At 44.1% G+C, this 12,777-nt stretch overlaps 1 protein-coding gene across 1 annotated transcript in view; it reads left to right on the forward strand.

Moving 5' to 3' along the window:
- Positions 1–12,630, forward strand: part of Pus7 (pseudouridine synthase 7) — a 42,550-nt gene extending 29,920 nt beyond the window's left edge. The window contains exons 10-16 of the mRNA XM_050132880.1: positions 3,160–3,221; positions 3,872–4,032; positions 4,918–5,044; positions 6,178–6,279; positions 9,971–10,100; positions 11,724–11,815; positions 12,218–12,630. Of these exons, the coding sequence (XP_049988837.1) occupies positions 3,160–3,221; positions 3,872–4,032; positions 4,918–5,044; positions 6,178–6,279; positions 9,971–10,100; positions 11,724–11,815; positions 12,218–12,354 (811 nt within the window). The 3' untranslated portion in view covers positions 12,355–12,630. The remainder of the gene's footprint in view (positions 1–3,159; positions 3,222–3,871; positions 4,033–4,917; positions 5,045–6,177; positions 6,280–9,970; positions 10,101–11,723; positions 11,816–12,217) is intronic.
- The last annotated feature ends 147 nt before the right edge of the window (positions 12,631–12,777 follow it).

A 12,777-nucleotide genomic window follows, 5' to 3' on the forward strand; every position in this document is an offset into this window, starting at 1 on the left:
GCAGCCAGTCCCACGAGAGGATGAGAGACAGACGGAGAGGCATGCCATGCAGAGTGAGGTTGGATATTTATTTAGTGGATTATGAAGGGAAAAGGGGGGAGGGGAAGGAAGTGCGGAGGGAGGGAGGGAGGGAGGGAGAGAGAGAGAGAGAGAGAGAGAGAGAGAGAGAGAGAGAGAGAGAGAAATAGGGTGGAAGAGAGGAACCACAGCAGCAACTACCTCTTTGGGAGAGAGACAGAAAGGAAGGAACTCAGCCTGGATGTAGAAGATCTTGCCTCAGCAGACTGGGGTGGGGGGTAGGGGGCTGAGTGGGCCCGGCTTTTCTCTTAAACGGACAGGACAGACCCTTACAACTCTGTATACCAGGCTGACCTCAAACTCAGAGATCAGCCTGCCTCTGCCTCCTGAATGCCAAGAATAAAGGTGTGTGCCACCACACCTGGGTTCTCTTTTACTTTTCAGCAGGGAAGAGGCCAAGTGTAAAAAGCCGGGTAAGGGTAACACAGGCCCAGAGTACCCAGACCCAAGGCATGCTCTCCAGAGTAAACTAGAATAGAAGTCTCATCGATAAATACTACTTGGTTTCATAAACATACTGTGAGAATCCTGCTGTCCAGCAGAGACTGCTACGTAAAGTAACTAACTATTCGTACAGGATTTAGAGTGATACGGGCTACAAACTGAAGGCTCTCTGAGAACATTTGTTCTTCATTCTGTTTCAGCGTATTGTCCAGTTTTTCAGTATCAAGTTGTATCTGCTTATATGATTTTACAAAGGTCAAGGGATTGGTCTCCTGTGCAGCAGCTCCTTTTTCCCTCTCGGGCAGTGCTGTAAAGTGAGGACTGAGTTCTGAGCCTCAGACTGCTCCCCTGTGAAGTAGAAATAATGTCAACTCCATGGAAGGCTGGGAATGCAGATGGTGTTTATGCAGCACCTGTTTCTAGGCTTAAAATGTGCTAAGTCATTAATAAATAGAAATCTCTCTAAATTAAGGCCAGACAGGCACAGTGAAGTCCAGGACAGCTACCTGGGCAGCCGATTAGGACTGTGAAAGGCCAGACAAGCCTGGGCAGCATAGAATGATCTATCTGCTAATTCAGAACAAGAGTAGCAAGTGGAAGGACTAGAATGTGGCTCAGAGTCATATGCCACCTTTTGGGTGACTTCTACGTTCCAGGTTAGGGGCGTGAGGGTTAGAAATGTTAGATAGAAAGACCAGAGGTACAGCAGAAACAGACACAGGATAGTGACAATTTGGCAAATACTGAGTGCTAAATTTTCCCCCACATTTATCTTCCATGCACTTTTATACCCAGTACAAAAGGGAAGGCTGCTCTAACAGAACACAAAGGACAACCAGTACAGTTACTTGTTTCAATACTTGAGACTTCAAGCCATTATTTCCTGAGAAAAGTATTTGATGTTTGGGACAGTGAGCACACCCTAGACCAAGTATCCTGCAATCAGCCACTCCCTAAGACAAACCTCCTATTTCAGAAGAAGGAGCAGAAGATTCTGGACTTCTCTGAACTTTGGTCAGGATGGACCAGCTCTATCTCTATGGACCAGGTCCAAAACACCAGATAACCACATCCTAGGTCAGGATAGCTCGTCTTGTAGCCTACCTGTTATCAACAACTTTGAGCTTGGCCAGCCAGGTGGTGGTGGCGGCGCATGCCTTTAATCCCAGCACTCGGGAGGCAGAGGCAGGTGAATCTCTGTGTGTTTGAGGACAGCCTGGTCTACTAGAGCTAGTTTCAGGAAAAGCCACTATAATAACTAATAGAAAATACAGATACGCATACTACAGATAATTTAAGGAAGGGTTGTATCAGTCTATGCATTCTTAGGTAAAGCAGAAGCCCAGCCATATGACCCTATAGTTTTGTATCCCAAAGAAAATTAGTACAAATAATTGATTAGTAAAATGCTGTTAGATTTACCCAGAAACAGAAGTTGTGTGATGTGCCCAACTTAGTTCCAAACAGTTTTCACAGCATCAGACTGTTTTCTGCCTTCATAGGACTTACAGTATCACCATAGGATTTCCTAAGGGGAAATGCCAGGTCTCAAACAGAAGATAAATCCAGAATATATCAAGACAATAAATGAAAAACTCTTCCACCCCATAGCAAAAGGACAACTGGAGCTTTAAATGTTTTTTTCTTGGCATGTATTAATTACATACTCCAGTTGGTTTCATTATTTTCGTATGTGTACCTATTCATTCATATTCTCCCCACACACGCCCTCTCCCTCCCTCCCTCCCTCCCTCCCTCCCTCCCTCCCTCCCTCCCTCCCTCCTCTCATCACCTGCTCTTTCCCAGCTTTCTCCACATTTACTTACGTGTATCCCAGCTGTGTCCCATTGAGCTGCATTAGAGTTGTTTACAGAAGCATGGGCCACTCCTCGCTGAACGTGCATGACCCCACTCCATTTTGTGGGAACCATGTGTGAGCAGTCCCAGCTGCTGCTCAGATGTCAGCTCTCTCCTCAGCCCTGCCTCCTACTTTTACATTCTTCCCACTCCTCATTGGGTGCTCCCTGCTCTTTGGAGGAGATGAAATAGTTGTCCCGTGTATGGCCGGGCATTCAGATACTGAATCCAGGTCTTCTGCAGAGTTTGTCCTGTGTGGGTTTGTGTGTGCTGAATATAGGGAGGGCAGCAGACCCATTGGAGTCCAGGCAGCTGTGAGCTGCTGGATGTGGGTGCTGGGAACCAAACTCAAGCCCTCTGCAGGAGCAGTAAGCACTCTTGATAAGTGGGCCCTCCTTCCAGCCCCAGAGAAGCCTTTTATGGTAGACGATGGTCACTAAAGTCTGTGTCATCATTTTCCTACGTGCTTTTAAATTGAATGAGCTAGGCCGGGCGATGGTGGCGCACGCTTTTAATCCCAGCATTTGGGAGGCAGAGGCAGGCGGATCTCTGAGTTCGAGACCAGCCTGGTCTACAGAGCTAGTTCCAGGACAGGCTCTAAAGCCACAGAGAAACCCTGTCTCGAAAAACCATAAATAAATAAATAAATAAATAAATAAATAAATAAATAAATAAATAAATTGAATGAGCTAATAAGTGTTTCTTGTTACAGTCTTAACAACTGAGCATTTAAAGCTTATCTTATGCACAGATAAGCCAGTAAATCCTGTTTAATTCTAGAGCTATTCTACAGAATGCCTGGACAGAAGTCATGGATTTAATACTGAAACCCCGTTCTGGAGGTGAGAAAAAGATTTGTGTTGAAATAAAATGCATAGAATGTATAGCTAGATATTCATGGAATTAATTTAAGTAAAAGTAACTGAAGGTTGTTATTTTAAAGTTCTTAGTGGTTTTTTTTTTTCTAATTTTTAAACGCCATTTCATTTTCACAATTTTACATAATTTTGAAATTTTAAAAACTATCTCCTGGTTCTAGCTCTTTATCTGATTTATTAATGCATGCTTAAATGTATATTCATTTCTCTTCAGTTACTACGAATTCTCTGAGTTTATAGATAATGTATATGTATGGCTATTTTGTTAAAGCATAGTATAATGACTAAAATTTTTCCAGGAAATATCTCTAAAACTATACTGTAAAAAAGGGATTTCACTGATACTTTATAAAATGTCAAAATATTAATACTCATTTTGGGTAACTATTTTCAAGCTAAAAAAAATTGTTTTTAATTCTAAAGCAAGCGGTACAGGGGCAAAGAGAAGGAGAAAGCTCCTTAGCTGAGGTGGGGATGAGCTCTTGCTTTGGAGCAGCCGTGAGCTCCGTCAGTACGCGTGCGTCTTCCCCAGTTCTGTGCTCCCTCTGAGGCATGTGAAGTGACGCACATTCTTCTGTTGGCCAAGTTTGATCGCCGCTTCTCTTCTCCCGTAGCTGAAAAGGGGTACTTGGTGAAATGCAGAGAAGAATGGGCCAAGACCAAAGATCCAGCGTCTGCCCTCAAAAAGCTGCCTGTCAAAAGGTGTGTGGAAGGGCAGCTGCTTCGAGGACTTTCCAAATACGGGATGAAGAATATAGTCTCTGCATTTGGCATAGTGAGTGCAATCTGTGAAGTCAGGCCATGACGCGAGGTGGCCAATGCTTTTTAAACATAATCTTTAAGAAACTTGCAAGGGCACCAAGAATCCTTCGGTGGTCTTCAAAGAGTGTACCTCATTCTGACCCTGAAAGGTGATGAGCTGGTAGAGGAGGGGATGTTGGTCGTGTTTATTAGCATTGGCCCAAAAAACTGTCTATGGAAAGTATGATTGCTAATTGAATTTAATGTAATTGAATGGGATTTGAAAGTTTTAGAACTCAGTCGGGCGATGGTCACAGACGCCTTTAATCCCAGAATTTGGGAGGCAGAGGCAGGTAGATCTCTGAATCTGAGGGCAACCTGATCTACAGAGCAAGTTCCAAGACAAACTTCCAAGCTACAAAGAAACCCTCTCACGAAAAACCGAAGGGGGGGGGTGTTCCTACAGTCATGTCTTTTAGAACTTTAATTTGTGTCTGTGCCTATGCAGAGCATGGTCATGGACTTGAGCACACAGGCCAGGACAGCCTTTGAGATCAAATTCAGGTGGTCAGTTCAAGGCAAGTGCCTTTACCTACTGAGCCATCGATATGACCCCATTATAACCATCTTCATTGGAGCTTTAGAGTGCCTCAGGAAGGGAGTTCAGCAGGAAGTAGCTAAGTGGTTTCCTGTTAGCATGTTTTCAATCGAGGTGCCATATTGGTAAGCACAGTTCATATCTGTGTGTATAACACAGGACACTCTGAAGTGCTTCCTCACTGAGCTGCATTTCCAGCCCCACAGTCAGACCCAGTCTGAGTTTCTTGTGTTGGGGTTACCATTAAATGAGTAAAATATTTGGGGAAACAACACTTCAAATGCTCAAGATTGTTTTTGCCTATTTCTCCCTTCTCTGCAGATACCAAGAAATAATCGCTTAATGTATATCCATAGTTATCAGAGCTATGTGTGGAATAACATGGTGAGCAAACGGATAGAAGACTATGGGCTGAAACCTGTCCCAGGGGACCTTGTTCTCAAAGGAGGTATGGCATATATCTTGTTATTCAGACAGATTAGGACTCAGATACTTTATAGCAGTGTTTTTGAAATCCATCGTGGCTACTAGTTAAGAAAGAAATGTTTAGTAAGTAGGAGTTGGAAGGACACATGAGGTCAGGCGGATAGTTTTTAATCACCAGTAAAAAAATACGTATGTGTTTTGAATAAGCAGCTAAGTCTGGGCCTCCAGGTAATATAACAGAATAACCTTTGGGCTACGATTGGCCCAAAGCCCTTTACAAGCATGAAGCTGGGGCTTCAAAATACATATATTTATATATTTAATATATATTTATATATTTGTGGATGTGTCACAGCATCTCACCGTGTCATCAGGCAGTTTCTTTACTAAGTATGTAACAGAATGGCCTGAAACATTAGCATAAATGTTAATATGGGTCCAGAGCATTTTGTCGGCTGTAAAGAGCACAGACTTCTAGAGGAGCCAGGTTGACTCCCCGCACACACAGTAGCTCACAGCTGTCTATAACTGCATTTCAGGGATACAGTGCCCTCTCCTGGCCACCAGGGATACTTACCACACATGATGCACAAACATACATGCAGGCAAGGCATCCTTACACACAAGATAATAAAATAATTTTTAAAGGAAATGCTAATATCCTGTCCGCTATCAAACATTAACTGTGAGCTTTTTGGCTAACATACTGTGAGTCAAAAACAATAAACCAAGCCGGGCGGTGGTGGCGCACGCCTTTAATCCCAGCACTCGGGAGGCAGAGGCGGATCTCTGTGAGTTCGAGACCAGCCTGGTCTACAAGAGCTAGTTCCAGGACAGGCTCTAAAGCCAGAGAAACCCTGTCTCAAAAAACCAAAAAAAAGAAAAAAAAAAAAAATTAACTGTGTTTTGGTCTTAACATCAGTCGCTTTCCCTGCGTTGCTCTGTTGTAGCGCTACTGGGAAGTATTCTGATTTTTATAAGATTTAGCGCCTTGCTCAGGATTCCAGCTGATTAAAAAAGGAGGGATTCTAAGCTTTCTGAGCCTCTGCACCTGGACCCCTTGTGCTTTCAACTCACTGAGATGTATATAATTTTAGGATCATGAGTTCATGAACATGCTTTTTCTTAACCTGCTATTTGCTTGTGGATTTGCAGCCACAGCCACCTATATCGAGGAAGATGATGTTAATAATTACTCCATCCACGATGTGGTGATGCCCCTGCCTGGTTTTGATGTTATCTACCCCAAACATAAAAGTAAGTTCCATGTTTGAGCCAAATATTTAAAACAAGTGTAATGTGATTAAGTTATCAGTAACCAAGAGTAAAACAAGGGAAAAATAAATATTTGAATTATAGTCTTAAAACTTTATAGCACACGTAATAGCTAATCCCAGCAGAGGCTGGTAGATCTCTGTGAGTTCAAGGCTAGCTTGGCCTACAAAGCTAGTTCCAGACCACCAAGGGCTACATAGAAAACTCTATATAAAAGTGTGTGTGTATGTGTGTATAAATTTCTTAACTATATATATGTACTATGTATATATACATAATATATACATTACACACACATATATATGTATAATATATATAGTTTTATGGTCCTGGAAAGGAATGTATTCAGGAGAATAAATTAAAAGCTACCCCACTGCAGTATCATGGGTCTGTGATCCCAAGTGCTGAGGCTGGAGGACTGCTTCAGCCTATAAGTTGGATGCCAGCCTGAGAAGAGGAAATGAAAGTTAGAATCCTCTGCCATTACTTCCTATTCTCCAGACTTTTTGCCATTATTTTTGTTACATTTGTGGATGTCATTGGTGGTAAAGGGGAGAAGGGAGTGTGGACTGGTATAAGAGAGAATAAGGAAGGTGGGCAGGGAAGAGCATAGTCTGTTTCTCTTGGCAGCAACCAAGGAGAGGGCTCAAGATGCTAAAGCTGTTAGCGGACCATTATGGGATTAAGGAGAAAACTCATGCCAGGAAAACTCCCAGAAATCCACAAGGATGCCCCCAGCTAAGACTTCTAGCAGTAGTGGAAAGGGTGCCTGAATTGGCCTTCATCAGATTGGTGACTATCCTAATTGTTATCATAGAGCCTTCATCCCGTAACTGAGGGAAGCAGATGCATAGATCCACAGCCAAGCCCTGGGCCAAGCTCTAGGAGTCCAGTTGAAGGGAGAGAGGAGGGATTATATGAGCAAGGGGTCCAGATGTGATGGGGAAACCCACAGAGACAGCTGACCCGAGCTTTTGGGAGCTCACAGTCTCTGGATGAACAGCTAGGGTGCCGGCATGGGACCAGCCTAGGCCCTCCGCATGTGGGTGACAGTTGTGTAGCTTGGTCTTCTGTGGGGTCACTAGTAGTGGGACCAGTACCTGTCTCTGAGGCATGAATTGGCCCTAGAGGGCCAGAGAAGGCATTGTCCTGACTGTCACTCTGGGGCTAGCGGTACAAGAGCCTAGAGGGCCAGAGAAGGCATTGTCCTGACTGTCAGTCTGGGGCTAGCGGTACAAGAACCTAGGATCATGAAGTCCAGGGGCAGGAGAAAGGTGGTGTTCCAGGTCTTTGCCTTTCGGTCTGTTCAGGGCATGTCCGCATTAAGAGTGAATCTTCCACACTGACTCACTCGCAAGGCTCTTCCAGAACCACTATCACTGACATGGCTGCGGTGCACCCCTTGGTTGGTCTGATCAAGAGCAGATCCCCTGGGTTTCCCCTTCAGTAGCAGTGGGACAGGCTCAGCTGAAACGTGAGAATAACTGGTGTTTACCAGTTTGCTGCCCAAGTGTCCTCTGTTCCTGTGATAAAGCACCCTGATCAGAAGCAACCAGGGGAGAAAAAGATATCTTTGGCTCACACGGCCCGATCACACTCAATCACTGAGAAAAGTCAGGGCAGGAACTGAAGCTGGAGGAGATAAAGGAACTGGAGGAAAGCTGCTTACTGGCTTGCTGCCTCCTTAGGACAACCCAGGACACCCTGTCCAAGGAGAGCACCGCCCACACTGGGCTAGACCCCTCCTACAGCAACCAGAAATCGGGGATGTGTGCCACAGAGACGCCACAGGCCAGTCTGAAGAAGCAGTTCCTTAGTTGAGGTTCCCTTCTTCCAGGTGACCCTAGTTTGTATTAAGTTAAGAAAAACTGATTGGTACACCACGTCAGGTTGATAGCCATCAAAAAAAAAGGCAAAGAATGTTCTCCCCTCTCTCTCATTCCTCTCAGAATCTGGAACTTGGCTGGTTCCAGTAAAAATAAATTTAGCAGAACATTTGCAGTGCCGTTGACGAGATGGAAGGGTTAGGCATTTGGGCCTTTGGTAACATGGGCATGTCTAGTACTATAAGTTCTCGGGAGTATGGTGAGTGTCTTCTTTCCTTGTCCCTGTATTTCAAGCATTTGTAATGACTAATTTGAATAAAGAAATGAGTTGACTGTGTTCCTAAGTCGTCTTATATTTGTAATAATGTAAGATGAAGTTAATGTTAGTAATCGGGAAAAGGCTCCTGAGCTGCATAGCAACATTCTAGAGAGATGGCCCTGTGGTCAAGAAAGGTTGTTACTCTTCCAGACAACCTGAGTTCAGTTCCCAGCACCCAGGTGGCACACATGAGCCTGAAACTTAAGCCCCAAGGGTTTCCAGGGCCACCGTTTGACCTCCCTAGACACCCACATGCACATATACAGATATTTACACACAAACATACATACATTTCCATAAATAAAACTGAATTTGTTTAATCATGAAAAGAAAAATTAGCTTGATGGTAGCTTATAAAAAAATTAAAGGCCATGAATCCTGTGTGTGGTGACTCAGGAGGTAGAGGCAGGGTAATCACTGTGACTTTGAGGCCAACCAGGGGTACATAGTGAGGCCTTGTCTCTAAGAAAGAAAAATGTTAAGGGCCAGCAAGATGGGTAAAGGCACTTGCCGTGTGACACCTAAGTTTGTGTCGCTGGAACACAAGTGAAGTCAAGGAAAGGACCAACACCAGTGTTGTCCTCTAACCTCCATGTGTGTGCCCTGTCTTCCACACACGCGCCCACACACAGCGCGCTTGCGCTCACTCTCATACACAACACACTCACACACAATTAATAAAATGAAAAAAAATGAATTAAAAAGTATCTGAGCTGGGTGTGGTGGCCCATGGCTTTAGTCCCAACACTCAGGAAGCAAGGGCAGGTGATTTTCTAAGTTTGAGGCCAGGCTGGCCTACAGAGCTCGTTCCAGGACAGCTACAACTGCACAGGGAAACACTCTCTGAAATAAATAAATAGAAAAGCTACAACAACAACAAAAATAAAGTATCTGGAGTTACTGTTGAGTCCTGTAACCTGGGGCAGATAACCAAAAACGTTAGAGGAGAGACAGTTGAAAGAACCAAAGTCAGATGAAACAACCTATGGCTCCAGTGCTTATGGATGTATGTAGAGGCCAGCTAATCTACCGTGTTTCCGAGAAGTCAATAGAGCCCATAAGAAAACAACCTGTTTGCAATAGGAGGAACTTTCTCATGTTGTGGCTTGTGTAATAGTCCCCACACAAGTCTCCTACGATGTCTCGTAGGAGAACATTAGAGAGTCATGGCCTAGGGTAGACCAGATGGCTTCTAGGGTCTTATGTTTTTAAACATTTAGAGTCACTTTGTATAAATTTTATTTAGAAACTCCATGTAGAGTGACCTTTGGGAGTTAGTTTGGGAACTTTATGCCACAAGCCCTATAGCTGATTACAGAAATAAAGCCACAGGGTGACTCCACTAACGCTGGAGGTATCTTTTAGGCCTGGTTGCTAAGTTTTATTCCCTATGGGTTACAAACTAGAGTTAACGAACTTTATTAGGACAGTCTGACTGTACTGACCACATATTTTGCCAGTTCTACTATAGTTCAAGCTCACCTGCTGACAGACTGCATTCCAGTTAACTGTTTGTGTTTTGTCCCAGTTAGTGAAGCCTACAGGGAAATGCTCACTGCAGACAATCTTGATATTGACAACATGAGACACACAATTCGAGATTATTCTTTATCAGGTGCCTATCGAAAGATCATTATTCGGCCTCAGAATGTCAGCTGGTGAGTACAGAACTGGGACATTTTATAGAACGACAGGTTTTTGCTTTGTGTGTATGTGGTTCTGTGAGTGTAAGTGCTCCGTAGCTGTTAACTGTCCTGATTACTGCTGTTATACTGCCACCAGTTGGTATTTTTCAAGTGACCAAGAAATTAGTGTTGACTGAAGTCATATAATAAAAGTTTCTTCTTCTTCTTTTATTTATTTATTTATTAAAGATTTCTGTCTCTTCCCCACCGCCACCTCCCCTCCCCCTCCCCCTCCCCTAATCAAGTCCCCCTCCCTCGTCAGCCCAAAGAGCAATCAGGGTTCCCTGCCCTGTGGGAAGTCCAAGGACCACCCACCTCCATCCAAACTGCCTAGGCTCCCACGAAACCAATAGGTGCAGTAGGATCAAAAACCCATTGCCATTGTTCTTGAGGTCTCAGTAGTCCTCATTGTCCACTATGTTCAGTGAGACCGGTTTTAACCCAGGCTTTTTCAGACCCAGGCCAGCTGGCCTTGGTGAGTTCCCGATAGGACATCCCCATTGTCTCAGTGTGTGGGTGCACCCCTCGTGGTCCTGAGTTCCTTACTCATGCTCTCTCTCCTTCTGCTCCTGATTTGGACCTTGAGATTTCAGTCTGGTGCTCCAATGTGGATCTCTGTCTCTGTCTCCTTTCATCGCCTGATGAAGGTTCAGGAGGATGCCTATTTGTTTGTCTTTGAAAAGTTTCTTCTTTTACATTTTGTTGGTATCCCTGACTTACTGATATACAGAAAATGATCTTTCTTACCTTTCTTTGTAAAACATCCATTTGTTCCTGGAGTTAGAAAGATGGTTAAACAGTTAAGAACACTGACTGTTCCTCTGGAGGACCAGGGTTCAATTCCCAGCACCAACATGGCAGCTCTGTCTGTAACTCCAGTTCCAGGGGATCCACACCCTCTTCTGGCATTCACACATAGTGCACAGATACACATCCAGGCAAAATACTCATACATGCTAAATAAAATTAGAATTTATATATATATTAAAGATACTGTTGATATTTTTACTATTTGCTGAAGCTTTTCTAACTTTAAAATGAAATCCTGAACTAGTTGCCCATTGCCAGTAAATTCTTTTTCCTTTCTCTCTCTCTGTCTGTCTCTCTCTCTCCTTCTCCCTCCCTCCCTCCCTCCCTCCCTCCCTCCCTCCCTCCTTCCCTCCCTTCCTCCCTCTCTTCCTCCCTCTCTCTCTCCCCCTCTCTCTTTTCTTTCCTGACAATGGGCACGGAGTTGGCAAAGTTGGATTTTACGTTCCACACTCTGGAGAGCAGTTTCTCTCATAAGAAGGCGGGGGTGGGGTGGAGTCAGTGGTGCTCACTGTGGAGGATATGTTAATGTCATGGTTACTTCCAGTTCACCTGTACTTAGTAAAGCCACCATGCTAGGGAAACCTTCCAAGTCATCCCATCACCCGATAGCATTTGTCGTCTGTTATGAAGTAATAGAAAGGCAGTCGCGCATAGAGTCTGGCCTGTTCTGTTCCAGGGGACACCTACTAGTCAACCAGTATGTTTTTCTGGCTCTACAAAGGGGGATAGAGAGCTTTGTGGCATTTGTGAGTGCTCACATTCATGCTCATCTTTATTATTTTGAAGGGAAGTCATTGCATATGATGATCCTAAAATTCCACTTTTCAACACGGATGTGGACAACCTAGAAGGAAAACCACCACCAGTTTTTGCTACTGGTAAATCAACAAGATGTCTGTCTGTCTGTCTGTCTGTCTTCCCTGCCTGTCTATATCTATGTACACATGGCACACACGTATAGATTGGAGGACAGCTTGCGGGAGCCAGTTCTCTTCGCTATGTGGGTCCTAGGGGTCATATTCAGGTCATCGGGCTTAGTGACAGGTACTTTGACTTGATGCGCCGTCCTGCCAGCCCTGCCCGCCCTGTTATCCTGAATAAAGTTACCCCGTCCACCCAGCTCATTTGTACCCTCCTGTGCTCTCACTTCCGTTATTCTCTGAGGACCCTTGGGGAGAAGAATCCTAAGGAAAGGGTGTGGCTTTGGGGGGAGTCTTGGGATCTCTGGTCAGCCTGCCGCCACAAAAGTTTTGACCATGCACTTCTTTCTTGCCTGGCAGAGGGCAAATACCGGGCTCTGAAGATGGATTTCTCTCTTCCTCCTTCTACTTATGCCACCATGGCCATTCGAGAAGTGCTAAAAATGGACACCAGCATCAAGAAGCAGACCCAGCTGAATACAAACTGGCTCCGATGACACAGACAAGTGCCTGCTCGATGACCTGTTCTTTTCTCTTTTTATTGCTGACCCATATTTGATTTTTAAAACTTTTATAGTAAAGGATTGTTTGTATTTTTAAAAATTTGTCAGCTTAAAGAAATAATTTGCAATATTTGTACACACACAAACCCTGAGGATCCTAATTATAGCTCAGAAGATATAAATTGGTCAGACTATACTTTAGGTACTTAAATCCTAGTACACTCTCAGCATTATGATTTTATAACAATAAAAGGAGGACTTTGGTTTAAAGTAGCAGTTTTAGGTTTTGCTGTGCACCTGAAGTACAAACACCAGGAATTTTTTTTTTTTTTTTTTTTTGGTTTTTTTTTCGAGACAGGGTTTCTCTGTGGCTTTGGAGCCTGTCCTGGAACTAGCTCTGTAGACCAGGCTGGTCTC

Source organism: Alexandromys fortis, unplaced genomic scaffold (assembly GCF_014885135.2).
Source record: "Alexandromys fortis isolate MF-2015 unplaced genomic scaffold, M_Fortis_MF-2015_v1.1 scaffold_462, whole genome shotgun sequence".
Taxonomy (NCBI): Eukaryota; Metazoa; Chordata; class Mammalia; order Rodentia; family Cricetidae; genus Alexandromys; species Alexandromys fortis.